Source organism: Harpia harpyja, chromosome 17 (genome assembly GCF_026419915.1).
Source record: "Harpia harpyja isolate bHarHar1 chromosome 17, bHarHar1 primary haplotype, whole genome shotgun sequence".
In the NCBI taxonomy this organism is placed as follows: Eukaryota; Metazoa; Chordata; class Aves; order Accipitriformes; family Accipitridae; genus Harpia; species Harpia harpyja.
In genome coordinates this window covers 3,588,437-3,616,198 of record NC_068956.1, presented here as the reverse complement: position 1 = coordinate 3,616,198, position 27,762 = coordinate 3,588,437, and the positions used below count along the sequence as shown (strand labels likewise).

At 51.6% G+C, this 27,762-nt stretch overlaps 1 protein-coding gene and 1 long non-coding RNA gene across 4 annotated transcripts in view; one reads left to right on the top strand and one right to left on the bottom strand.

Annotated features, from left to right (window-relative positions):
* The window catches only part of CAPN5 (calpain 5), a 58,895-nt gene extending 34,097 nt beyond the window's left edge, over positions 1 to 24,798 (bottom strand). The window contains exons 1-3 of one of the 3 annotated variants that reach the window (XM_052812408.1): positions 24,675 to 24,798; positions 23,175 to 23,272; positions 5,805 to 5,981 (exon numbers count right to left, since the gene is read on the bottom strand). In XM_052812408.1, the coding sequence (XP_052668368.1) occupies positions 5,805 to 5,966 (162 nt within the window). In that variant the 5' untranslated portion in view covers positions 5,967 to 5,981; positions 23,175 to 23,272; positions 24,675 to 24,798. Of the gene's footprint in view, positions 1 to 5,804; positions 5,982 to 22,155; positions 22,238 to 23,174; positions 23,867 to 24,674 lie in introns of those variants that run through there. The other 2 variants (XM_052812407.1, XM_052812409.1) reach the window with 2 other exon arrangements.
* Positions 24,799 to 24,931: 133 nt separating this feature from the next.
* On the top strand, positions 24,932 to 27,762 carry LOC128153271 (uncharacterized). Its single transcript, XR_008238909.1, has 3 exons — positions 24,932 to 25,048; positions 25,466 to 25,652; positions 26,046 to 27,762. It is a non-coding gene; the product is annotated as an uncharacterized LOC128153271 (long non-coding RNA).

Here is a 27,762-nt window from a genome sequence, read left to right as displayed (position 1 = left end):
AGGTGGGGCACCAGAAGGTTATTATTGCTCCCAATGACCATTATCATTTTAATTGCCTCCGAGCGCCTGCTTCAGGTGAACTCTCAGAGCAAGGAACTGCAAGAACTTAACCTCTGTCTTCCCCATTATCTTCACCCTTGTGTTTTTGCCAGCTTCTCAGCCTGCGCTATACACTGGGAAAAAGACCTTTTAATGCAGAAACTTGAGAGCAGGCAAGTGCCGGTCCTGCTTTTAGTGAATTAGTTCATTGACTCCTTTCCCCTTCCAGGAAAACCCTGTGGGGATTGATTGTATAACCCTCATTCAGCAAGCGAAAGGAGCTAAGTGCTTAATAACAAAAGGAAAAGGGGATCTGAAATATGCTCTCCCATCCTGCAACGTCTCCTCATCTTCCAAACACAATAGCATCGAATTCAGGAGACAATGGGTATTATGGACAAAACCCCTATACACAAGTCAAGTTAGATATATGTCAGGCCAATAGGGAAGTGGCTACTGAAAAATGGTATTTTCTCAGTTTCTAAAACAAGATTCCTCTTGTCTGGCTGGAAAAAAAAAACCAGGGCTGTGAATGAGAGCATATCTCTCCAGTGCCACAGTAGGGCTGAAAATGCCATGGCCCTACTGCCCTAAGACCCCCCGCTTCCCGCAACCCTTCCCAAAACACCTGGCCTCTCTGTCTCCCCCAAAACTACTCTGACTCTCTGACTTTCCCCTCCAGATGACATTGCCTCCGCACCCAGATAAAATAATATTACCATTTAGCAAGAATTTACCTTTGTGCTGTTTAATCGGTGACAAATTCCCTTGACAATGACAGAGAGAACTCGGCGCTTGCGAGCAAACGCTGGAGAGAGAAAATTACTGAGAAACAGGGTTGGAGGGCAAAACTCTTCCCCTGGAGACGGGAGGGTGTAGTCTTCATCCAAGAGAGTTTCTCTGGTGGTTGCAGCCAGCCAGGCTTGAACTCACAGTGCAGAGGTGCAGCTCAGGTTCAACCATCATCGCACGTCACCTTGAGCCACCCAGCCACTGTGACGACAGCCTGCTTGGAAACCCTCGTGCTTTGTCACAGCCTCTCTCCTTCCACCACCTTTGGTGCAGCTCAGCATTGAGTTGCCACCATGTCCCCTCCCAAGCATCTTTGAGATCTCCTGCCCCAACCGCTCTGCATCTTAGGGAAGACCATGAGGTGCTTTTGCAAGGTCCTGCGACACGCTGCTGTCGACAGGGAACCACTCCTGCCTCCCAGGAGTGGTTCACATGGTTCAACATCACATCTGTGCATGGCGTAAGCTTCCCACCAGGCTTCATTTGCTTCCCACAAGATCACAGTGATGCCCAAATTTGTCCTGGCTAGCGACCAGTCTCTGCAGCAGGTCATCGCTTGGCGGACTGAACCTGAACCACGTGGCCCTCCTTGCTGCAGAGAGAAAGCAAGCCCTTGCTAAGGGGTACTAACAACCCTAATTTAACTGTGTACCAATCCCGTGGCATCACTGGAAGCAGCCCGTACCCAAGAAGAGAGTTTGGGACAGTGATGATTAGAAGGGATGAACTGTTTTCCCCCAGGGTAGATGAGCTTCTTCCACCCTGGGCCATCACTTTTTTTTTCCCACAGGATCAACAGACACAGCCGGGTGCTCCAGATCCCCCCTTATTTCTGCCTCTCAGCCTGCATCTCATCCATCCCCTTCCCTTCTCCGCAGTACCACCCTTCCCCATTTACCTAGCTCCCAAAAGCCCAGACCAGCTCACCAATGCACAGACTAAAACTCCTGCTCCCGTGCTGCCCTGCCAGCATTCCTGTCTCAAACAGGGAGGGCGAAACCCAGAGCTTAAGGATCAGGCTAAGACCTTCTCTATGGGTGGTACTACTTGCCTGAATTACAGAGATCTCCCTCGCCCTCATATGCCAGCAGGCAGAGTGTGAGGGAAAAGGAGTTTCGAGCAAGGAACTAGGATTTGGGCTTAGCACAAAACGCTAGGTTTAATTTCTAATGCAATAGCCAAGTGCTGCTGCCAGAAAGAGCCGCTGATGCTGCCCTAGCCAGCTCCAAAAGCTGCTTTGGCTCAGCAATGACCAGCCGGTCTCATTTTTAAGTGGATTCACTAAAACAAAGATCTTTGGGACCCCTTTCCCAGCTCAGGCTGATGCTACGGCTTCCCTCCCTCCGATACACTTGAGCAATTAGCTTTCTGGCTTGACCGTGCTGCATCCCGAAGACTTCTGGCAAACAACCGCCAAAGCCAAAGCCTGATTAGAGGGCTCAAACAGCTGCTCCCTCTGCAAAGATCTGGCATCCAGAGCAGGGCTCGAGGCCAGGGGAAAGCAGGGAGGAAGGGAGGGAGGGAGGACACCCCGCTGGAAAGAATAAGGTTGAGCCCGTTCCAAGAAACGCTGCAACGCCAGATGCAGGGGGAAGTTGAAGCAAAACAGCCTGACCTGGGAAGGGTTATTCATGGGCTGTTCCAGCGAAACCCTTCAGTCTTGTCTTTTCCCCCTTGCCCAGAAAAACCTCAAGCAAGAGGGAGAGCACTGCAAAGATTGCCTTTTTGGTTTTTGGGTTTTTTTGCCAAAGCAACCTCAGGCTTTGGGAGCACATGGAGGAGCAGAAAGGATGAGGGCAGGTTCTGGTGGGGAAGGAACAGATGCACACACGAGAGATGAGCTGTTTAGATCTGTACGAGTGCCATGTAAATACATGGGAATGAGATCCTGCCTCCATCAAACCTCATTCCCACCACCCCAGTGAGTTTACTACAGTGACTTTTCACATACCAGTGCTTTGCCTGAAAAAGTTAGCTCTTATGTATCACTTCTCTGCATAGACCAGAAGTGACAGCCGTTCTGAGAAAGCAAACAGTTGTTTTTAATTGCTTCCCCTCTCCACCCACTCTGCTCTCACAGCAAGGCTTGAAGCATGATGAGCTCTTGCATTTTATCACACAGTTTCAGCTGAAACTCTCCAAAACAAACCAAGGCTGTGGCCCTGAGAGATAACAGAGGTGTGTACACACCATCCCCTCCCCGCAGACAGCATCCCCGGGGACTGGCAGACTCCATTTCTGGGTCAGGAAGTCCTCAAAACAGCACTTGCCAAAAGTTGGAAGTATCACTGTTTTTTTTCTAAACAAGAATAAAATGTGATTGCCTAAGGAAAGATTTGCTGGTTGTAACAGAAAGAGGACGCTGCAGGGACTTAGTGAGGCTTAATAACTGTACTGTGCAATTACCACACAAGCAGAGCAGTGGATTTGAACTTCGTGGACATTTTGGACCCTACTGAATACTGCATTAAATTGGAGAAGCCGATGATGTTTCCCAGCTCTCTTGCAGATAGCAAAGTGGTGAGATATATATCAAGATCTCTAACACTCAGATGCACCACATTTGCTTTCTTGCAGAAGATGCTGGCACGTTTTGCTGGGGTGTCTCCCTTAGAGAACTGGTATGAATTCAGGCAGAATTGGGTCCAGCAACTAAAAATGTCACTGTGCATTAGCTGGCTGGCACAAAGCAGTTCTTCTCCCCTTAAAATTCAGTCACTTTCGCCAAAATGGACAACTGAAAGGAAAGAACCTTGAGAAGCCCTCTAGATAAAGAGGCTTCTGGAAACTTCAGCAGTAACCAGGGCACATGTGAGGTCAAATTCTTATTTTATGGTGATTTGGTGATCAAGGCAGCTAGACAGGTCTGATCAGATGATCCTACCAGACAGTGGCGTCAAGGAGACAGCTATTGCTCAGCACAGACTCCTGGTGATGAAATTGCTGGCAAAGTTCCCTTTACCTAGTGCAGAAACAGCGAAAGAGGGACCATCTCCACCTCCAGTTAAGCGCACAGGACCTTGATTGCGTGCGGGACCCACTTCCAGCACCCACTCCCACTGCCAGCCCATGCCAGAAGGAACCTCTGTTCAAACCGCAGAGCTGGCTGGTTGGAGAGAGCTTGAATTCACCCCATGCTTCAGCAGGGATGGGCTTGGACCTAGCTGAACATGTCACCACACAGGTGAAGACCAGGAGGTCCAGAAACCTTTCTTAGAAAGACCTCATGGTCTCTGGAGCAGGGCAGCAACAGGATGATGCCTTGCTGGCTGACCTCAGGTCTTCCTCAGCAAGAGTTGATGCTACATGCCTGAACACCAAGGACTGCAAGTGAGCTGAAAGCCAGAAAAGCAGATGGAGTCGAGGTGGGTCACGCATTCAGAAAAGGTCTCCCTCCTCCCTGAAAGGAAGCACCGACGAGTCTATGCATGATAAAGTCTGAATAACCAGAGTCATTTGTGGCCCATGCAGCAAGCTCTGAGACATAGATGCTCAGCAGAAGACAAGCAACCTCTGCCCCTCTACAGCTGCATCCAACCCTCTGCCATTAGACATGGGGCTGAATTAATGTGTGTCTCTGAATGCAAAACAGCAAGGGGGTGTCAAATACGTCCTTACCCTTTAATCCCAAAGAAAGTTATTTAGAAAGTCTTGGGCATCACCTATATGTGGGACGTGCAAGGGGTTTTCATGTCCTCCACAATGAGCCCAAACCATGGTGAGCCCTGTCTTCAGAAGGCAGCTGTGCACAGAGCATCCTTTGACTCCAGCGGACAAGGGGAATAAGCTAAAATGCATGCAGAGCCTTGCACAAACCCCATGTCCAGACAGAGCTGGCATGGAAAAGCCCAAGGCAGAGCAGAGGGAAGTCAGACCTCCTCCCACGAGGAGCACGGTGGGATAATGGGGGGCTCAGCCCCTCCTGCCACACAGAAAGAATCAGTTCAGCTCCATTCCTCCCTTCACACAAAGCCTTTTTGTCCACCCCCCCGAGACTGCCCTCACCCAGACAGATGCAGCACTGTCTCGCGAAAGGCCAGCTGATTTTCTGGGCTGCTAGCAGGGTCAAGAAGGACAACGGCAGCTCAGGCGACCCTGCCACGCTGAAATGCCACCGAGCTGCGTGTGAAAGAGCACAGGCTGGGCAGCAAGGGCTGCTCCTCCCTGCCGGCAAGGAAGGAGACCCAGGTGTGTTAGATGCTGTAATATTGCCTCTACCCAATTATCATTGCTCCCTGGGATGCCTTGTATTTCACGGCAGTCAGAGAAGCGGCCTCGTGGTCAAACCCGAGCAGATGGCCACACCAGGGCATACAAATTCCCCAAGACGTAGTGCCCTCAGGCCCTGATGTGCATCTTTTGGGCAGGAACGGAGGACAGCAGAAGGGGGACAGGCAGCACTGGAGACAGGCAATGTTAGCCCCAGGCTCCCACAACCTGCCTCCATGCTAGACACAGCAGCGTGGAGGACACACAGGGTGCTTTTTGCAGAGGACAGGCAGAGGACACCAGTTTTGCACAGGAGAGGAAGGACGGGTTAGATCACCTACCCCCCAAAGACCCCAAACCCACCTCACCTACCCAAATCTTATCGTCTTTTCCCTTTCCAAATGGACCACCAAGAGTATTCAGAGATAACACTCTGCCTTTCTGGACCCACCAGGCTTAACAAGAGCACCCAACACCAGCCCGGCTGCAAACCACCTCTGTGGTTTATGCATGGGGAAACTGAGTCACAGAGAAGTCTCCTTTGCTCTCGGGCCTCATGGGGGGCAGAACAGGGTGCAGCAGACCTCCCTGGCGTCCCAGAGGTTCACGATGCTGAACCTGGGCAAATAAACCCTGCTGGCGAGAGGAGATGTCGGCTGGGGCTTAGCACCCTGGGTGAAGGATGTGCTGTGCATTTTCGGGGATGCCTGAGAGCAGAGACAGTGTAAAGCAGTGTCGAGGTACAAGGGGACAGGCTCACTTACTTTCGGCCGCTTCCACTGGATGCCCTGGATCCTTGACTTGTAGAAGAGCGAGTCGTCGTTGGCGGGGAAAAGCGGGTCCTCAAAGAGCTGCTTCCGTCGTTGACAATCCTTCTTCAGGGAGGCGTAGCGCTGGTTCTCGTATGGCTTCACCGAGGAAAACATCCTTCCCCGCCGGCCCTGGGAGGACAGGCAGAGTGGGAGTGAGATGGGGCAGGGTCTGGCCAGGGACACTCAATCCTCCACTGCAGCATCTGAGTGGCAGGACCAAGACATTGTGCCTGGAGATAACCACGCAGCCTCTGCCTTTCCCCAGATCTGGCTGCATCGCTAGACCCCACATTTATAGTCCAATGAAGCACCTCTGGCTCACTCCAGGAGGTATCAGCGTGCTCCATCACCAATTTAAACAGGCAGGGAAAATCCTGCATCCAAATGAGGAGGGACAGATGACTCCTCTATGCCCTCTGCATGTACCTTGCTGATCCCCTGGACACAGGACTCCCATTTAGCCCCCCAAGCTGGCCAAACGCCACCAAAACAGGCACAGTAGGAGATGATAACTGGTGTCCTGCCTCTTAGTGAATTTGTAACTCATTTGGGAAAAACACAGCCCTCGGAGGCAAAGGAGGAGAAGACATTCCCTGCAAGACGAGTGTCCCCAGGTTTTATGGGGGCTGAGCCCTACCCGGAGCACCCCCACGATGCAGCCTCAAATCACAGCCATACATTTCATGATTTCATCAGAGACGCCAGTTTCTCAGTAGACTTTATCAGATCTGTTTTTAATTATAAAAAGGCCTCCTGGCAGACCGCCATGTGTTTCTGGATTAATTATTCTGTCTTGACAAGCATCTAGCTTCCAGGGCAGAGACATGAATTTAGGAATCCAGAAGACAGCAGGAAACCGTTGCCCAAATGCCCCTCAAAGATAGAGCAGCACCTCTCCATCACCACTCTATCACCCCTGTCGTTTGGTCAGTGGGTACCAACCCCTTTGCTCAGGTCCTCATCCCTCCGCCCTGCAGGTCGAGTCGCCTTGTCCCCACAGCAAGCACAAGGAGAGGGGGGTGCTCTACGTTGTTCCCCTCTACTAAATCACAGACCTCCTTCCAAAGCTCCTTCCCTAAAGTTTCTCTGTATTTATTTATAACAGCCATGTAGAACCCTTCTCTCTCCCCAAAATGGGATGTCCTTTTCAAAATGTTGACCATTAGTGGCCCTAGTCTGAAAACACCTAGTCTGGTTTCCTAAAGAAATGGGGTTTTGTGTGCCACATAATCCCAACTGTGGTCTCCAACACCATCCACAGGAAAACGAAAGGTGCCCATCCTGCGGGCAGATGCATCCAGCAAGCTGACTTAACTCATTGCTCCCAGTGAGACATACAGAAACCATATGCTTACTGTGGTATCATCACGCGTGGTGGGACAAGGAAATTGCAATAAAGGCTAATTGGAAGCAGGTAATCTGTAAACATCCACAATCCCAAGGATTATATGATCACTTACAGTCAGGCATCAATTTAGGAGCAGTGTCACATCCCTTGTTAATGAATCTCTAGGATTAGCTGCAGGAAAGTAGGTGTTTGAGAGCTAAACCAATGCCCATGCTGATCAGAGCAGTCCTTCGAGAGCATCTCCCACCCAGCCAGCCTCCTCTCGTCTGGGAGAGACAAAAACACTTCACTTCTGCAAAGCAGAAGAGCAAAGCATAGGTTTTAACTGACGGTATTTATCAGCCTGATTAGCAGCACAAGTGCTCATCACTCAGAGCTTAAGTGAACCCAAAATAATCTCCCTGTTGGCTGCTCCACAGGTCTCTGCCGCTGAGGATCAGTTGCTAAAGCACCTTGTGGGGTGTTTTCTGCCAGCCAGCCACCTTTCTCCAAACCACCTAGTGTGTCCCAGCCCCAAGCCCTGAGATGCAGCGACTGCAAATAACTGTGCAAAGGGGCAATTAGGCCTTTAATTAAACACGATCTGAACTGCAAGAGAGGCACCGCCCTGGGCAGACTGCACAGGATGGACTGGGGCAACAAGTAGATGCATCTCCCAGGAGGAGACCAGTGGGACTGGATGGCCAACAACCCACCTACCCCGATGTCTCTACTCCCATGTCCCCGATGTGGAGGAAGAACGTAGTGAGCATTTAGCGATGATCCTCCAGGATTTTTGATTTGAGATTTTATAGTTTATAACATCTTAGCTTGCAGGCCAACAACAAGGAGAGCAGCTCTGCCTTCAGCGCCCTGCATGACCTGCTCTATTTAGAAACCAAGGCTAGGACCGTGCCTGCGTAGGGCCAGTTACAAAAGTATTAATTCACACAGGAGCCTTTGAAGGCAGCTCAGCAATGTGTTGAGGTGCTGTGGTATAAAGGGCTTATAGCGATGCTCACAGGATTTTCTCCTCAGCATCAGGACGTTCCCAGATGCTACAAAGAGGCCCAAGTGCATCACCTGCCCTCAGAAAAACCTTGAAAATAAATAGCCTGATAGCAAAACCTGAATTATACACCAGATTTACTCCTTGCAGAAAAGCAGACAGCCTCACCGAGCAGTTAGGGAATGCAGCCAGTAGTCAAAACATGCATCCACCCTGCTAAGAGGGCCAGGGAACGAGCCAGCCTCCAGACCTCCAGCAGAGGAAGGGGGTGAAGGACAGGGGAGATGTCCCCAGGGAGGTGGTGGGGATGAGCTCCTTTTGAGGGACGAGCAGGCAGGACTTTCGCAGTGATAGCACTCGCTGCTAGAGAGACCCAGGCAAAGCAGCAGCGCTGGGAAAGGATGGTTGGCGGCTGCCTTCTGCACGAATACAAAGGCTGAGAGGGAAGGATGCTGCTGTTAACTGAGATGCCAGATGAATTGCTTGGACTGGTGCATGAGCTGGGCTGACAGATTGGAAAGGACATTTCCACGGGAAGTTGTGCAGAAAGAACCAGTGAGATTTAGGAAGAGAGCCTGGAGAAGAGGGGAGGGAGGTCTGGTGCCTTTCTAAAAGACACGCTCGAGTTAAGGCAGGAGTTATGGGTTTGACGCAGGAGATGCTGGACGCTGCTCCACAGCCTGCCCTGTGGCCGAGGGCTGGCACTTGGCTGCTCATTCATAAAATTACTGCTCCTCCCCGGGCAGCTCTGCAACGACAGCTTGGAGCTGAGTTTTCCAATGACCCTTGCAACGCCGACTTCCACGAGACACCCTGGGCAACGTCCATCCCTATGAAAACAGGACTGCGGCCCTCTCGGCCAAGGAGCTCCAGCCGTTTTGCCACCCAAATTTGCCTGGGGGAAAAGGGTCAACTCCTTGCCCTGCTATCCCACCCCACAGCGACTATCACCTTGACAGCCATCTGTCCTCGCTGCGGGGCTGCTCTCACACGAGAGGGTGGAGATGGATTTGAGTTGCAAAGGAAATGCCAAGCAGAAGGAGAAGGGATACTGTTCAGGATCATTTAAAAAAAAAAAAAACCTTGCAAAATAATTAAAAGGAAGGGACGGGGGAATCTTCTTAGGGCAGTGTTAAAATTCATTACTCTCTCTAATTTGCAGCATTTCACGCTTACCAGGCTGAACTTCCGATCTGCCACATTAAAATGCTCAAGGGCTGCCTAATTACTCTTTGCTTTCTTGCGCCAAGCTAGGATGCTCCAGGAGCACAAGAACTGGGCATTTTCGTGCCTGGTCCGAATTAACACCCCTACACTCGCACATGGATGTGTTTGTGTGTGAGCAGGGAGGGGTATCTGCACTCACAACTCTTAGCAGAGCTGACTTTTTGGAAACAGAGGTCTGAGCCCAACCTCAGTCCGGCCATGAAGGAGTTAAACAGGATGCTATTTTATTCCAGAAGGGAGCCTGACATATGACTCAGGGGTGTTGTGGACTCCCCCTTTTCACTTCCAGCATCCTCCCTTCCTTCCAGCACCTGCCAGCTGGTAACGATCAAGGCTCCGAGCACCGCAACGGGGAGAGGGACTGAAAGTGCTTGCGTTGGCCAGGACCAAATACTTGCTGAAAGTCTCTTCCTTCCCCCCCTCCCCAAACCGCTTCTTCTCCTTCCCTTCCAGCTCGGAGGCTCCTGTACCACGGCTAGCTGGCACGGGCTCACCACGCTTGCGTTATCGCAAAGCTGCACCCCAGCCAGGAGCAAAGGGCTCCTTGCTCGTAGATCCTACAGTCGCCTGCCTCCAGGTCAGACAAAACACTTTGTCCTTAGAGGACAGGATCTGCTGGCCAGGGTTCTCCAGCCCTGTTCTCACTGAACAGGAGATATCTTCGATAACACGTTGCAAAGCCATAGGATCGTCCGAGAAGAAGACAAAGCAGGAACCAGGCATGTGGTTGCCCAATCCCCAACCAGGCGCAGCCTTATGGGTGCAATGTACAACACTGCAGCCCATAGCAGGGTGTTCACAGCAGGCAAGTTCTTTCTAAAAATGTTATTTAAAACATTTTTTCCAGCTTCCTTGGGTGTTTCTATTGACAGACATGGGGTTGCCCTTCCACCTACCAACACAAAAGTCCAGCTCAGCGGAGGAAACGCTTGCTGACACAAGGACAGCTTTATACACTTTTTCTCCAGGACCCGGAAAGATGCAGTTGAACCGTGAATCACTCTCTACACGGAACACGAGATAAGCACTCCACACCTCTTAGCCAACATCTCTACGAACAAAAAAGCCTCAAGTCATGGGCTACAAAGTGACAGTCCCATTGAAAGGCCATCAGCACCACCAGCACACAGTCTACAGCAGGTATGAGCTCCATTCCCGAAGCCCTTTCCAACTCCCATCTGTGTATCGACCGTAGCTTTGCTTTGGACTTGAAGTGGCATGGCCCAGGGCCAGCAGCACCGCGTAGCATCCTGCATTACCAACATCTGCAAGGACTGGAAGGTGAAGCCACACTGATGAAAATTAGAAAACAAGACATCATTTCTTCTCAAATTGCCTGCGGTTAACCAGGGGAGCTATTTCCTATGGGAAGTCATAGGTAGCTCATCTCCAGATGTTTCTGAGCAGAGTTGGATGTCTTTCCAGAGAAGCTGCTTTAGCCAAAATGCAAATTACTGAGCATTTACAGCAGTTACTTGCTGAAACAAAAAGAAGAGAGGAAGACTGACTGTTCCGTTCTGGCCTTTATCTCTCCTCTTTATCCAGTAGTATCTCTGTTCTCATCTAAGAGCTAAAAACTCCACTAGGCTAAAGGTGAAACAACCATTTTTGTTCTTAATTATATTTCTATCAAGCTCTGATTGTTGTCAGTGATTTGCTGCAGCACAGCTGGGATCTGAATCCAGACACCTGAACACAGCACCTTTCAGCCAGAGGGTTAGTCTTCTGTGCGTGCACGTGGGGATAAGCCATCCCCCTTCAAAAACTCCGTGTAGATGGAGTGGATTTAGTCTCAAAAAAATCCTGATGGGTTAAGGGCTGTTTGTTCTGAGCAAGTAAACCCGCTGCATCGATACGGCTTTTTGCAAGCACTTAAGTATGGCAAATGCTCCCTGATGATACCTCCTCCTCTATGGAGTGGGAAAAAGCATCACTTTCCATCTGCAGGGATCCTGGTCCCTCCTGCAAAGCACTCTGAGACCTACAGAGGAAGGTGCTGTCTAACAGCTGGCTATTACTGCAAAAACCTCAAGAAAAAAGTAATCTTCCATTAAAAACTGCATTTGCAGCACAGCCAGGGAAGGGGCCAGGGTCACTCGACCTAGCAGAAAACTACTGCAAGTGACTCTGTATCACCAAAGCGAGCCTGGCTGGCAACAAAATCAACCGAAGGTCAGATGTCACATTTGGAGGCCGTTTCCAGCAACGCATGGTGATTTTTATCATGCTTGCTTTATTTCCTCTGTTTTTTTTTCTCCAGAACATTGCTCCTTTGTTGCTTAACGGCAAGAAGACAGCACAAGGAGAGATACAGCCAGCCAGCGGGTTTGCGGGGAGGCACGGTGTTCGGATATGTTTTTTCCTGGGAAGGCTGGGGTTAGTGGGAGGGTCTCTGCATCCTTGGATACCCATCTCCTGCAGGAGCCAGCGGGATATGATGGCCAGGAGCTCCCTTTTGCTTGGATAACTCACACTGGGGACGCTTTTGGCCCCGGGAGTTCCTCATTCCTTGCAGATATGAGTCACCGTTTGCAAACAGAGCCGATGTCGGAGCTGCAGGAAGAAAGGGCAGCCCTGTACCGTAAACAGCCTAATAACTCTGCGTTGGTGGCAAGCTCTGTCTAGCAAGAGCGCTGCACAGAAAAGGCGTTCGTGGCATCAGCCAGACTGGTCCTTCTGCTCAACTCAGACATTAAAGTCAGATGGGACCAGGACATATGTCTGAAGGCATCCTGGCACAGGCAGCAGTAACAAGCTCAAAGCAAAGCTGGTGGCAGCATCCCCCACCAGACCGGCAAATGCAGGAGGCTGGAGAGACGGAGGACTAGCAGGGACAGGGGTGGAAGAACAGCAAAAGGAGATGGCAGAGGGACAGACCCAAAAGCAGTGGGAAGAAGGTGGCTATAACTTGCCACCAGGCAGCCAGCCTTGGTCAAGGGAAGAAGAGAGGAGCTGAAGATATTCACCACTCTGGGTCCAGCTCATCCCAACCCACTCATGGTTTGAGGAGAACAGAGAAACTCAGTTTTGGGTACCCCTCAACTCGTCCCCAAGTGCTATTTAAGCCCAGAGCCAGCCTTACCGTGGCAGACACGCATTACATTAGGTTTGTTTCCCAGGCCACAGCAAGGTTAAAAACCCTTGTAGATCAGCAAAAGTTCCAGGACAAGCACCGAAAGGTGAATTAATGGACTTTCCCAATGCCCAGCCCCTGGCGACAGTCATCGCTTCACCAACCCTCCACGCCCCAGCACCCCGACCGTGACCCTGGTTAATAATTGCAAGGAGCAGCCCAGAGCACCAGCAACAACAAAGCGCTCCTGAGCTCACTCAGGAGCCCTGGGGCTTCCCAGCAAAACCTTGCTGACAGCAGGAACCTTCTCCAGGGCTCCCCCAGGTTTATATATGGCAGCCCAAACTGGGATGGAATAGCACAAGGACGTGGGGCTGGTATCGTTTAGCAATGTCTATGTTCAAACATGGCATGTCTCACACAGAGCAGGTTTCCAGGCATCAGAGAAATACAGCCTAGGAAGGGTAGAGTCGCACGTGCAGAATCGAGACACCTCCATCTGTGGTTGTCCAGCCACACAGGCCTTTCTTATCCCAAGAGGGCTGTCACCCCACACGCACATCGCGTTGAACACAGACCACCTACCCCACGAGGTAACAGGAGCGCTGTGCCCTTCTCGGCATCCATTTTGATCACTTTTTGTATTAAAAAAAAAAAAAAAAAGATGCTATCTTTGCAGGAGTGGACTGAACATGTATTTCTATTATTTATTCAGGGCTTCTAATTGAACGTCTGGACTGGCTTCTTTTAAATCCGGTCACACTGACTCCACTGGAAGCCTTGTACCACATCAATACACTCGTGCTGGTTTTCTTGCCAGGTGGGCAACAACATTATGGTCTAAAGACAGACCTGTACCTCTGTGAGTGGCTAGAGGGAAGGACAGAAGAGTCACAGGGCATTGCTTGAGATAGCCTAGAGAGCCTTTTTCTTGGGCATTACAGGTCACAGAGATGCTTCGTTAAGAGGTTTGGGTAACTGGCAAATTCATTCAGAAAACTCATCATTAGCACAGATAAAATGCAGCACATCTGCATGCAAATGCTCTGCCTTCAATAGCTTCTGCAGCCTCTCAGATAATTAAAGCAATTGAACTTCAAAAGATGCAGAGAACTGTGCTCAAGGAGCAGAAGAGATAACGGGGCTGCAGCTACTCTGTAGGAGACTGAATCGAGGCAGCTGGATCCTACAAGATCATCCCTCCCAGACTAGCTGAGCTGCTTGTCCCTCCAGCTGATCCAAAGCATCCCTCCTGCAGCTTCAACCCAGACCACATCATAACACCGACGCCGTCCCCAGGGCTAGAGGTTTCTTCTCTCTCCCTCACCTCCACCCCTTGTTGCAGGCAGAGCCCAAAACTCTGTCCCCTTGGAGGCCTGGAGGTACAACCAAGTCCTTCAGGTCTCCTCTTGAGAGAGTCCTGGCCATACCAGAAACGTGTCCCTTGTCCTGCTCCAGTTCAAACCGAGCGGGATCCAAACATCACCTGCAATTTCAGCCAACGAGGGCTCCCCACTGCCTCTGACGATGGGCTCCGCACCCCAGGCTTTGCCCCAACCCTACAGCTCCTGGCCCCGAGTCAGGACTCAAACCTCTGCCAAGACAACATCTCCCAGGTTTGGCTAATAAACAGTTCTAGTATTTTCTCTTTGCCTGACCTAGACTGGAATAAAAGCACCGAGGCACTCTGCTCCTTGCCCTCCTCCAGCTTGGGTCCTCCACTTTCAGTTTTCCACTTTGATAGACTCTTAAACCTCTTGCCAGACCTTTCCTGAGCCCGACGTCTTATAAATCCCATACCCACAACACTAAATATCCAGACCACACCTGAGTACTGTCTGACTTCAGAAGAGCATTCCCCTTGTCTGCAAAACCTTCAGGCTGGGCCAGCGAGATCTGCCGTTTTTTGATTTTACCTCCTTTTCCCTCCATCTTTAAAGAGTTTTTCTTTCTGTGACTCTTCTAAAACATCACGAGTACAAAAGTCGTATTTAAAGGCTTGTAGCAACTCAAGTTGCTAGTGCTTTTGAAGAGGGAAGCCTCTCTTAGGTAGATTGGACCGCTTCAAATTTGTGAGATTTATTAGAAATCTTTGTTACTGGATCCATCCGGCTCTTGCAAGCCGAAAGGTCTGAACCTAAGTTCCCGCTGTCTCAGTTTGAGCTCTCCAAGTTGTGTTTCTGCCTTGGATGCTGCAACTCTCCCAACCTCCCAGGCGACTTTTCCCCCCTTATTCCTTCATTTCAGCAGTGCTGCTCTTCTTTAACATAGAGGCAAGAGATTGCCATATTGCTCTCGGAGCTGAAAGGCTGCAGCCTTTTACCAGGCATGGACTAGACACCAGCTTTCCTCCCCCCAGGAGACGGATACAGGTCACGATGCTGAGCACCACAGGTTACCTCCATTCGACCTCATGTTCCTATCGAGCATCTCCCCTGTCAAGTAGCAGAAGGTTGGCTGGATACCTCCTGTGGGCCACATCTGGTCCATGACCTCCAGCCAGATGATCAAAGCCAACCAGCACCACAAGAGCTGCTGCTACACACCACGGCCGACATGCAACACAGCCTTGCAAGGTTTGCTGGCGTAGGGAGGGATTGTCTCCTACTGTGGAGATGCTTTCAGCTCTTTGTGCATAGCAGAAATACTCAGGGAGGGACTGAGCCATTTTACAAGGGACAGTGATCTCCAGAAAGCGCAGGAGGTCACCGTGCACCAATACAACATGACCTTTGGTAGGGGATCACGCTCCAGTGCAGCACCCACCTTTGTTTCCTTTGCTTCCTAGCACTTCTCTAAGAGGATCAGCCATCAGGATGTGATGCATCCCCATGTCAACCTGCTCCATGCAGTCCAAAGGGCAAGGCAGGACCTCTGCACCCATGGGGCTCCACATGGTCCTCTGGGGCCCTTCCTATGGTAACCCAGAAGAAGACCCTGCCCTTTGCTAGCCCTTCCTTAACTGTGTCCTCAGGCAGGCTCCCCGGGTCAAACTAACCCATCACCAAGCCACAAGCACAAACAGCGAGACCAAAACCCTGCTCCTCATGCTGCAAGTCCAACCTACCTCATTTCTGGGGGCAAAATCTAAAATTCCTTCTCCTCTGAGAGCATCCAGTGCCCTGGGCCACTCACCCTCCTAGGGCTGCCCCTGAAGCTGGGATTACAGGCAGCAGCAGCAGGAGAGACCTTACACAGACAGAATAAAAAGCAGTTGTCCACCCAGGTCAAAAGATTTCTTCCAGATGAGGTTTTCTTCTCTTTTGAGGACCTCTTGCTTTGCTGCAGCCCAGCACGGCTAGCGCTTGCCCCTGCTGCCACGGCCAGCTCTTACCCCAGCAAAAATGCCTGTCACCGCTCTGATGTCTGTCTGGAAACTCTTCCCGAAGCCGGAGCGGGCACCGGCTTCTCTGCAGGACGTGGCTCAGGGCATGTTATTACCGCACGGTTAACGGCAAGCGGGAGAGCACGGGTCAAGCACTGGGCTCTGAGATGGGGATTAAGCCCCTGCCTCCTCTCCCAGCAGGGATCCTGCTGGAAGTCCTTGCTCCTTATCTCTTTAGATATGCTGCAGCAGCCTTGAGCTGGAGCAGCGAGTCACAGGGTATGTACAAGACGTACCCCACGACACGGGGAAGACTTTCACTCCCCCACACGGGACAGAAACCTGCTGCAGTCCCGGCCGCAGCCCCGTGTTCGACGCAATAAATCACTGCTGTCCTGCTCCCGCATGAAGACCTGCCGAGCAGCCAAATGCAAGATTTGCCGGGCGAGCAGCCAATGGACACCATCTCCATCCAACGCCCACGCAGCAGCGGGTGGCCTGGCTCCTTGCAAAAGCAGAGTTTGCAGCTGCATCTTTTACCAAAGCAAGACTTCCCTTTGCCCAGCAGAGAAATCACCTCCCTTAAGCAATCTTTACATTATTTACAGATGCTCAGACAACTGGTAGGACCAGCTCTGCAAGTCTTTCAGAGCAGCAACTGTGCAAATACTTTGTAGGAAGCTCTTGCTTACCAGGGTGTGGCTTGCAAAAAATAAAACAAACCAACCCCAAACTCTGAGCAACAAACAGGCATGCTTCCTTTTTCTTTATAAGGGGACTGGGCCCAATGGTGGAACAACTCAGGATGGGCTGGGAAGGGATGGAGTCAACCAGAGCCATCTGCATCCTGCACCAGTGAGCCAGGGAACCTCAAACAAGTAGAAATGCAACGTAAGCTTGGACGGAGGGTGCTCACTGCAAGGGAGGGATGTGCTTTCTCACCTGGGGAATTCACTGTATGAATTATCTGGAGATATAACAAAAAACCCAGCAACAACAACAACAAAAAAACACAGCTGGGGAAAAGCGTCTTGGTTTAACGGAAGGCGAGGCAGGAGCAGAGCTGGAGTCTTGCCCTTTTCACCCAGCAATCAGATAGACCTGCTGCCTGTCATGTTGTAACTCCATAGAAACCTGTCCCTTTCCCTGATGCTAAAAGCGTAGCCCTGCCCTGGGTTGCTGCAGCCTTGTTTGATTAGTTATGGCCAGATTACAGGATAAAACTTGAAGGAATAAACCAGGGCTGCAGCCTCCCTCATCTGAGGATAAGCTGCAGCCAGCCAAGGAGACAATTTGCCCCATAAGCTGAGGAGGTCCCTGCATGGCAGGGAGAAGAAAACCTCTCCTATGTATCATTTCAGAGCTCCCCATTATGGTTTTCCAGCCTCCCAGCATTAAGGTGGTTGGGATGCGTTACAGTTCCCTCTAGCCTTCACCTATGTTCACGACCGATTGAAATCGCAGGACACAAGGCAGCAGAGATGATGCTCAGATGAACAGTGGGAGGACTAAAACTGGTTGGTTTTGCACAAGGGCAAACCAAGGGGCAGGGAGTGCTTTTCTGTGCCAAAAGAGTATTTTAAGGTAAAATGCGTCAAAACGTTATTGAACTGGGACATACCCCCTACAGCATATGAAAGCTGCCTACGGGATGCACGAGCAGGCGGGGGGTGAGGAGCTCAGTCCTGGCCCATCTGAAGGGCTGGATCAGGCCCAAAGGAGATGGTTCTCTGACCTACATGCTGCAAAACCCACGGGCTCCCAGCATGGCTTTGCAGCGCTATCATCTGTCACGTCTCCAGCACAGGAGGATCCCCAAAGCATGAAGATCTGCAATATTGGTTGAAAACTAACGCATCATGCAGAAAGGCACAAGCTTTTGAAGCCTCCCCGGTCCCAGAGCACAGAGCAGAAAGGAATTTTTCCCAGAGGGCTTGAAAAATTCAGTGGCAACCATTCCTATTTCCACCATGACCTCAAGAAGTTACCCCTCTATTGAGGCACCAGAATGGGGTCTCTCCTACAGTGTAAGCCAATTTAGCAGGAATAACCCATGGATGAAAAGGCTCCACGGTGCGAAGGGGAGAGCTAGGAGGAGGGGAAGGGTTAATGTTGCAGACAGACAGATGCTCGACTGGGGAAAAAAAACCAGCCCCCATGAAGCCAATAGGTCTGTGTCCATTTTCTGCAGTGCCCAGAGCCCGGCCTTTTCTCCCTGGGTAATCAACTGGAAGTGAGCAGAGCTGGAGTAATCACTGTACCTCATTCCCCATCCCCGACACTGTCCGCAGGGCCAGGAGATGGAGGAGCACTGCCTGGCCCGAAGCAGGTCAACACAAGACTGTTGTTGAGCCTTTGTGCTCCACAAGCAGCTCAGAAGAGTGGGTGAAAGCTCAGGCATGAAGATATCAGCAAATAAATGGGACCCGACTGTGCCCCACGACACCACGGCATGAGCAAAGGACGACGGACGCCTCTCTATGGGCTGAAACCCTCCCGCAGGTATGGAAGAGGTTTCACCTCTGAACATCTGCAGAGAAAGGAGTTGACACCTCTAGAGACTAGTGAGGAGGAGGAGGAGGGAGAGTGCCTGATCCCAGCCTTCAAGGCACAGCTGCATCCTTCTCTTTCTCCACATATTAACCTGCTGCTGCCCTGCTTGGAGTAAGCGTTAGGAGAGAGGTCTTGGCACTTCTGGACCGGCCAAAAATATCTGGTAATGAACGCACAAGCGTGAGCGGATTTAGAGGATGCACCCGTTCTTAGTACCATCATACCCCAGCACAAACGCTGTCTAAATCTGCTCTTGGGATCAGATCCAAAGCCTTCTTAAGGCATCGAGGCTTTGTTATTAATCTGTGCAGCAACCAGGGAAGGGAGAGCTGGATTTTTTTTTTTTTTTGAGGCATACTCAAAGACAAAAAATTATCTCGGTGACATGGCTGGGCTTCATCTGCTTCATGCCTGGACTGGTCCTGCATCAGGCAGATGGTGAGACCCATTCGGCTAACACAGCCCTTCCCAAAGGAGATACCAGGACAGGGTGTCTGGACCAGAGAGTCCCAGCCTCCTACCTTGACAAACCCCAAACCCTCTTTATACCACAGTCAAGCACCTTAGAAGAGAGGTGATGTGCCCTAATTCCCATTCTCCTACCCTCCTCCGATGGGGTGCGGTTGCAGAGCCTCTAGATAAGCCTCTCAAGCTAAACTGAATGAATTCACACCCGTTTGTTCCCCCACCAACACTGTCCTCCAGTTTAAATAGCTCCTCTGCCTCCCTGGTGTTCACCCCTTGGATGTATTTATAGGCAGCAAGCACATCCCCTCTCTGCCTTTGTTTCGCTGGGCTTTTATAGCCTTGTATAATAGCTCTCCATTCCTCTGATCAGCCTCAGAGCCCTGCTTCCCCGCACCTGCTCCAGGCTGAGTTAATCCCTCTCAAGCTCCAGATCTCAGAGCCCGGTCCTTCCACATTAACTCTTCCATACCCTTGTCCCACCAACACCCTTTGCCTGGTTCTCCTCACCTTTTTGCAACCTTCCCAGAGGCACCCGGAGCCCAGAACAGCCCTGAGCCCCCAGTCTCGTCTGTCCCAACGTGATTCGACCTCCAAACATAACACAAAGCCCAGCCATACAGCACCTTGCTATATGGCCTGATATATGTCCTAGAGGACATCCCCACACCCTGTAACTCATCCTCGAGGTCAGCCGGTTCCCTCTGGCCGAGCATCTCACCCACCCCGTACGGACGGTGCCTCTCAGCTTGGTTTTGCAGGCAAATCTTGGCAGGAAAAATGAGAATGAGCTCAGATCTTCCCTTAAAGGCTTTAAGCAGATCTAAGCTCTCCTGTGTGGGGTTAATCTGTCCAGCAGTGCTCTTTGCCAGTTCCCCTAGGCCCTGGCAGAAGTCTTCTCCACTGACGCACTCCCACATGCACTAAGTGTGTAAAGCTCCATCAAGTCCAGAAAAAGGAGACCTGTAGCATCTCCTTTGCCTAAAAAATGAAAGCAAAGCTACAGGTCGGTCCAGCACAGCCCTGGGTTTCCACCTTCCTCCACCTCGGGGGCTTGAGGATGCCCATGGTATTTCTCCATGGGCATCCATCGCTGGCTGAAAGAGCTCCCTTGAACAGACAACGCTGAGGGGGAGACAGCAGCTAAGCAGGGATTTTGCTGAGCTCGTGGCCATGTCAAAGCCCCACCTAAGTCATTTCTTACCACAGCAGGCAAGGATGGGGGGATGCTAGCAGAGAGCAGGGTTGGACTTGACTCTGCCATGAACTTCCCGAGTGCCTTGGTCATGTCACTTTGCCCCTTTTTTACGTGTCACCGCTTTGCAGACAGGATTATTGCTTCTGCATGTCACACGGGGTGTCCCTAGGACATGACAAAGGGGCTTGATTTCTACTCTGAGCGGGGCCCGCTACAGCAAGCCCCACTGCCTTCCTCAAAACTTGCTTTTCCTTTCACTAATGCCTTGATCCTCAACTCTGCTGCCAACAAGAAAGTTTTTCCCAACCAGTTCTGGCGCATGACTCCTGGCAAGCACCAGACACTGAGCAAGCCAGCCCTCACACACGCAGCAGCATTTGTACACAGGCACCCGTTGCAGGGGGGATTTAGACCTCGCACCCAGCTGCCAAGGGAGGAGGGTCTCTCAAAGAGCATCCATCCATCAGTCCCTCTTGGGTTTTACAACCCTGCTGCCTGGCTCATGGGCTGAAGCTGAGACCCAGGCGATTCACATTAAAGAATTACTTAAATAAGTAGGAGGCAGCCAGATGTTCCTGGGAAGGGCAGGGGGAAAAAAGATTGAACCAGGACAGATGTGCCCGTAGCAAGATGTTGCACCGAGCAGGAGCTAAGCGGTGAGCACCCGGAGCAGGCACTGCTCCTCCATCCATGCCTGGCTCTGCTGCTTTTCCCCCTCCCCGGTTCTTGCAGCCCCAAGGATGCTCCCAACAGGTACCTACTCTCGCCTGCATCCGTAAGCTTGTCCCTCCTCAATTCACCGCTACCCCGAGCAGCATGGCCAGCCAGGCTCTCTGCATCTGCCTTGGGCTACCCACCACCCACATGCAGAGCGTGGGGTGGGAGATGCAGGGACCCTGTGCTGCCCTTACCCCAGTATAACACCAGTTCAGCACAACTGGACACCAGGCTGAGCCTGGGAGGGGGATCCGAGCCCCCTAAGATGTGAGAGTGGACAGAGATGAAAGGTGCCCTGGGGAAAGTCTGCAGCACAGCCCTTGTTGGATGCAGCAAGAAAAGCAGCTGAGGACCTAACAGCATCCTCCGCTACCCGCTGTGCTCGCTGCCCTGCTTTCAGCTCCGTTTGCCACACCTGCCCACGCTCCCTACCAAGCTCAGAGCTAATGCAGCACCCAGGCAGAAAGGTAATGGTAATCGGTAATAAATAATTGGTAATAAATCCAAGCATCGCACACAGGTGGATCTGCAGAGCCGGGCGAGCAGCCTGGGCTCACCTGGCAGCTACCGGAGTGGGAGGCGAGGGACAGAGAGGACCAGAGCCACTTCTGATGGGACACCCTCCACTTGAAAGCACCGGGCTGGTTTCTCAGGTCCAAAATAACATTTTTCAGGGCAGGCAGAAAGGGAGAAAGGGATGGTGCCTCCCACCCCCAGGATATGGGAAATCCAGATTCATATCTCTGCTTGGAAACCCAAAAAGACATCAGTCTCCTGCACCCCAGCAGCAGCCTGGCCTGCCCTGGGAGCAGGAGCTCTCTCTCGCCTTAACTTTCCGTGCAACTTACTAAAAGCCCTTGGGTTTGTCCCAAAAAGATGGAACAAAGAACAATACTAGAAACCTCAGGATTTTTTTCCCGGCATAGAAATCCTGCTCTCCAGCCAGCGCCGAGGCCTCGCTGCTGAAAGTTTCTGTCCAGCTTGTCTCTACCAGCAGAAACAAGCCAGACTGGGAGCAGCTGCGGGGTTTTAACCATCCGGGTTGCAACTTCCAGCTGCACCAGCCCCAAGCACCCTGACTTCCAGCATCCCCCCCAAAACTAGACCTCGCACCAGCGCTCGCTAAAGGCAAAAGCAGCAACCCGCTCCACACAAGACAGCGCAGGGGAGGAGGCAGGTACCTGCTTTGGGGTTTTTTTGCGTCCCCCCCCCCCCGAAAAAAAAAACAAAACAAAGCACAACCCTTACACCCGCACACCCCCAGCAGTGCCAAAGCCACAGGTACCCTGAGCATCCCCCCCCGAGGAGAAGGCTGGACCCCGGGATAAGGAGCGGAGCTGCCTCCCCCCGAAAAAAAAAGCAGGAAAAAGCCCCCCCGCACCCTTCCCCGGGGCTGGGGTTCGCCTTACCTGCCCGTTATCGGTGTTTTTTTCCCGATGCCGGTGGCCGGTACCCGCCGCTGCCCGCTGCAGCCCCTTCGCGTTCCCCAAGCACCGCCCCGGCGGGGCGGGCAGCGGCCGGGGCCGCGCCTGCGCTGGGACCGCACCGGGAACTGGGAACCGGTACGGGAACTGGGTATTTCTCACCCCTTCCCGGGAACTGGAATTCGTGGTTGGGAACCGGGATTGGCACCGGTCGGCAGTGGGAAATGGGAGCGGGCAGGGGTTGGCGCCGGTTCAGGGTCTGCGCCTGGGACTGGGGAGCAGTCTGGTGAAGCGGGGGAGCCCGACTGGGAACCGGGATCTGGGTCCAGCGTTGCTCAGGCGCCGAGACACTGGGATCAACGGGAACGGGGGCCGGCACCACCCAGGTGGGGAACTGGGACGGGCAACTGGATCGCCTGGGCACCGGCACCAGCCACTGGGACCTCCCAGGCACTGGCACTTGGACCAGCATTGCCCTGGCGCTGGATACCGGGACAAGGTCCCACCAGCTCTGCCCAGAACCTCACACCGGGGCTGGGAACTGGGCAAACTGGAGCAACCACACACCAACACCAGCTGGGCACTGCACAGCAGGGCCACCCACCCACCAGGCAGCTGGGGTGCGTTAGGCTGTCGCCCATGGAGGGTGCAGGGGAGAGTCATCGGGGGTTGCAGGATTTGGGTGCGAAGGGGACATCCCCCAGTCAGGAATGGCGTGGGGCAGGATCAGTGGGGTCGAAGGAGACGTGTTTTCCAGCCCACGACCAAAGTTATTCCCCTTTTCTGTTTTGCAAGAGGGAAACTGAGGCACTGGGGAGCGGGGAGTCAAAGGCTGGGCAGGCGCTTGGCCCCCCCCCACATCCACAGAGGTGGACACGCAACGGGTGTCACGGGGCTGGCAATGGGGCCGAGGTGGCCAGACCGGCCGTGCCCTCCACGGTGGAAAACGAACATTCCCAGCCCACAAATATACATCCAAGAGGGGAAAAATAAACATGACCTACCTAAAAGTGCATCCCCCGCAGCGGGAAGGAGCCGGTGGGGTTTTACAGACCCTGTGTCATGGGCAGCTCTGATCTGATGCTCTGACTTGACACACAAGCTTTAACGGCGGTATTCAGGGTTTTTTGTAAATTAGGCCAAAAAGAGATGGCAAGGGAAGAACGATTAAAGAAAACGGTTGTAAATGATGGGAATAAACTTCTCACATTCAAAATTACGGGTGATGATCAGACTCTTTTAGACAACAAAAAAACAGGCTAAGGGTTAGCTGCTGCCTGCCAGCGACAGAGTGAACGCTTACGGACATCTGCTTGCCACATCTGCAGTAATGCAGTGAAATTTCGGTGACAAAATTAGAAAGGAGGCCGTGCCTGGAGCAGCATTGGCGTGGCATGAGCTCCTGGTCCCACCGAGGTGTCACCTGCAGCTGTGTGTGGGTGATTCACCTCCTCTGGGGTCACCCATTTCCTCAAGTTTCTTATTATCTGAAACCCTTCTGGACTTTTCATATCAAGGTTCTTGTTATTTTCCTGTTAATTTTATGATAATTTCATTACTTATTCAATTCATGCAATATTTGTGTTACAATTATTTTAATTCATTTATTGGTTGAAGGAATAGGAAAGCCAAAAATCTGTAGTTCTACGAATGCTTTCTTTGGCAGCAAAAGCCATTTTCTAATGTTTTCCTTCTCTTTGCTTGTTTTCCCCTCTCCCCCATGGATCTGCTGTGATCTGGCTGTGCTCAAAACCAGGTCAGTGCAAGGGGCCCATTTCACACACCGCTTTTCTTTCCCCTCATCAAAAATCACCTAGGAAAATAACCCTAAACCCCACTAGGGTTTAGGACCCCATATTTAGGACCCTATATTAGGTCCAGAGCCCGGCCGTGCGCAGCGCTGAACCATCATCCTAACCATGGTGGGAAACTCCAGCAGCAAATGGCAAAGACCCCCCAAAAAAGGGAAAAAAAAAAAAAGGCAAACCCTCAGTTTCTGAATATTTGTAAAGGGGAAGAGTAGATCCTACACAGGTCTCCAACCCCAAGCCCAAAACCATCAGTAATAGCCCTAACACCAGGTACCAGGCAGGCTGGGGCAGGGGTGGCTGCTGCTGCTGCTGCTCCCTTGTAGGACAGGGAGAGCATAGAACCCATTTTGATTTGCGATGTGCTTAAATGGGGAGACACTCCATCACTGTTAGTTAATTAATATCATCATCCATCATTCCTCCCACCAGTACAGACACCTCCTGCCCAGTTAGCCATCGTGGGCTTGCTTGAACTGCAATGGAGATAAATAGGTAAATTCCTATTGCACTTTTTCACCTATTTGACCTCAAAGCTGCTAAGGGGGAGCATCTCGCTGCTGGGTACGTGGGGACCGGGGGGCACGTGGGGGAATTTGTCATCCACAGGGGTGATGGGTGATGCTGTGCAGCGCCGGCTGAAGGGATGAAAAAGAGGAGGAAGGAAAAACGAAAAACAAGAGAAAATGGGCTCACCCTTGAGATGAAATCAGCAGCGGGAGGACGGCTTTTATTTTGTTAACGGGCTGGAAAGCATTAGGGAAAAGTTCCTCCGCTGAATTAAGGCAGCGAGCGGGTCCCCAGCCGCTCCCGTCTCCCCGCAGGGACGCGGAGCCCGAGCCCGCTCTCGTCGCAGGCCCAGATCTCGCCGATTAACTTAGTTGCATTTTCGATTTCAGCCTCAGCGGGGGAAGGAAAATTATGTAAATACGATTTATAACGACGCTTCGTTGCTCCTCAGTGTGATGCAAATGAGGCCACAGTGACGGGGGTGACGTGAGGGCTGCGTAGGGGGGAATGAAGAAATAGCGATGTTTTAAAACCGGACCCTGAAAATAAGTAGGAACAAGGTAAAAGGCAAAGCGGAGGAGGAAAATTGCAGCCAGGGATTCCTCCAACAAATGGGATTTCATTATTCCTTCTGGGATTTCATTATTCCTTCTGGGATTTCAAAGCAGATGCCTTAATGAGGTTTTCCTCCCTCCCGGGAATAATTTGTTGTTCTTGCTCGTGCAGGGGACCCCCAAGGTGAGGTTTGGTCCTGGGGTGGTTCAAGGTGAGGGTCTGCCTGCCCAGGGCAGTGGGAGGTGAAGAACTGCCAGCTCCTGCCACCCCTGCTGCTACAAGGCCAGCTCTGTCCCTCCAAGGGTATGTTTGGGGGAGAAAAGTGAGAAAACGACTGCAGGTTGGCAGCTGGTGCCCATATCCCCATTTTCATGCTGCGGAGATGCCGGGAGCAACCTCCGACGGCCCCATCCCCAATGCAGGAGCTGCCTGGTGCGAGCGAGCTCACCACTGTTGATCCCATCAGGCTGCAGTCTTCTGCTCCTCTTTGAACATATCAAGAAATGAGCCTACTACAATTCTTCTGGTCGCCCATCTGCACTTGAATTAAACTTCATTTTGCTGAATTCTACAAAGTTGTTCGCCCCGGTTGCAGCCTCTGGAATACCAGTAATGTATTCTCTCCTTTCCCTCTCCACATGATTGCAGCATAATCTCCTACTCATTTGATTTATTTAAGCAGGCCTTCAGATGCTCCAGTAATGGGAGTCATTTAGGTCCCTCTGCAGATATGTATTTATTTATTGCTGTTCATTTAAACTGCAGAGCCAGTTGGCAGGATAGAGACAAGACTGGGGTCACAAGGATGTTAAATTATTCGCTGTCAAAAATAGCTGGTTGAGAAAGTTAAATTAAGCAAGGTCATTCAAGGTCATAGTCAATCACTGGTGGGAGGAGAGGGGTGTTAATTAGCTGTTTTATTTAGGGGGGTCATCATGACCAGAGGACCAGCAGTTGGTAACAAAAAGGGAAACTGTAGCAACTCCTCTTGTTTTTTGGCAGAAGCAGCTCTTGGGTGAGAAGCCAAATTGCTGTCCTTGACCATGACGGAGAAGTTGAGGCTATTGAAAGGCAGTGTTGTGATGCTCACGGAGACCCTGTGGAGCCCCGTGAGGCACGGGCCAGGGAGTTCCCCCTTGCAAAGTCCATCTTGGGGCTGAATTTGGTGATGCTCCTTCCCCAACGATGCTTGGGCAGTGGCTGGTGAGGTGCTTAGCAGGGGTGGAGGTCTCAGAGGGCATCTGAGATGCTTTTGTTGCTTTTGCAGTCAGGTCCTTGCCCAAGATTTTGCCACCCCTCTTGGCAGATGGTCCAGTAGCTGCATATCCTTTCTATTAATACTTGTTTCATTTCCCATTTGAACTTCCCCAGCATCTTCTTGCAGCTATTAGACCTTGCAATATCCTTTTCCTCCCAGTTTAAGAGCTCCCTAACATCGGGCATCTCCTCCCTTTCCATTCTCCTCTACCACACACTACCATGGGCCACCTAAGGTAGGAAAATTAGTGAGTAAACTGGGCAGGTATGACCTGGAGTCACTGGGAGCCAACAAATCCACACCTTGTAGCTTAATGTCCTTCCACAGGAGACCATCATGGCCATGACAGCCGGGTCTTTAATGATAGCAGTACCTGGCCAGAAGAGACATTTCCATCCAAAGATCCATATCATAACCTTTTATCACAGAAAAGGCCCATTTTTTTTCCTGTTTCTGCATAAAATGCAAGGTGGAAACCATAAGCCCTGGTGAAACCCACCCTCTGCCTCGCTGCCCTGGTGAACGCTGGCCACGGTTCGGGATGCGCCCGTGCCGTGATCTGCACAGCAGCTGCCTGGCAAACAGCTCGCGTTAATTGATAACTCTGCTGGGAAATCCATACCATTAAATTCTCCGCTTAATTGTCTGTATCAGCGCTTACTTCTGCACAGTCGCAAATCAGGCAGCTTTTTAATGGGCCGGCTGCTATTAAGCAAGACAAGTCAAACAGCAAGAAGCTTGCTTGAAGAGGAATGAAAACATGACATCGGGGTTTATACTGGAGGACAGAGTTGATGTTGCAGCTGAGATCAGGGTAGAAGCTGTGGCCCAGAGAGATGCTAAGAGATTGGCCTTCCCCTGAAAAGCTAGCAAGGTAAATCAGCAGAGGAAGGGTTATCCGTGATTATATCTACAGAACGTAACTCAGGTATCACAAATCAAGCTCTGGAAGCACAGGGCTACTTGAGCATTTACTCTTCTCTATCCTGAATCCTCCTTGAATCCTACGTGGGGGTGACCCCGGGTGACACAAGTGTGGGAAACAGGGCTCAGGTCCCCAGTCCCTTGGCCATCTGAGCAGCCTTTTGCTCAGCAGTGCATAATTAGAGGAGAGCTGGGCTTACTCTAACGGCTTTCCTCTCCCACATCGATCTGATCTGCTATGTGAACACTTGCCTGCTTATGAATAAGCGACTTCAGAGGAAAATGCCCAAGTTCTGAAAAAAAGACGGTGTTGCAAAGCCTGGTCTAGGGATGTGCTGCAATATTAAACTCAGCCGTGTCAGCCCAGCCCTGCAGCACTTCAGGGTAATCCGCACTTAAGGAGATGAGGTTGGGGCAAGCGTCCTGGCTAAACCCCAGCTGGGTTTGCAGCCAGGCAGCTGAACTGCTGTGCAGAATGAGGAGATACCACCTAAAGGGCAGCTTGGAGAATGCAGATGTGAGCATTTCCTACCCTCT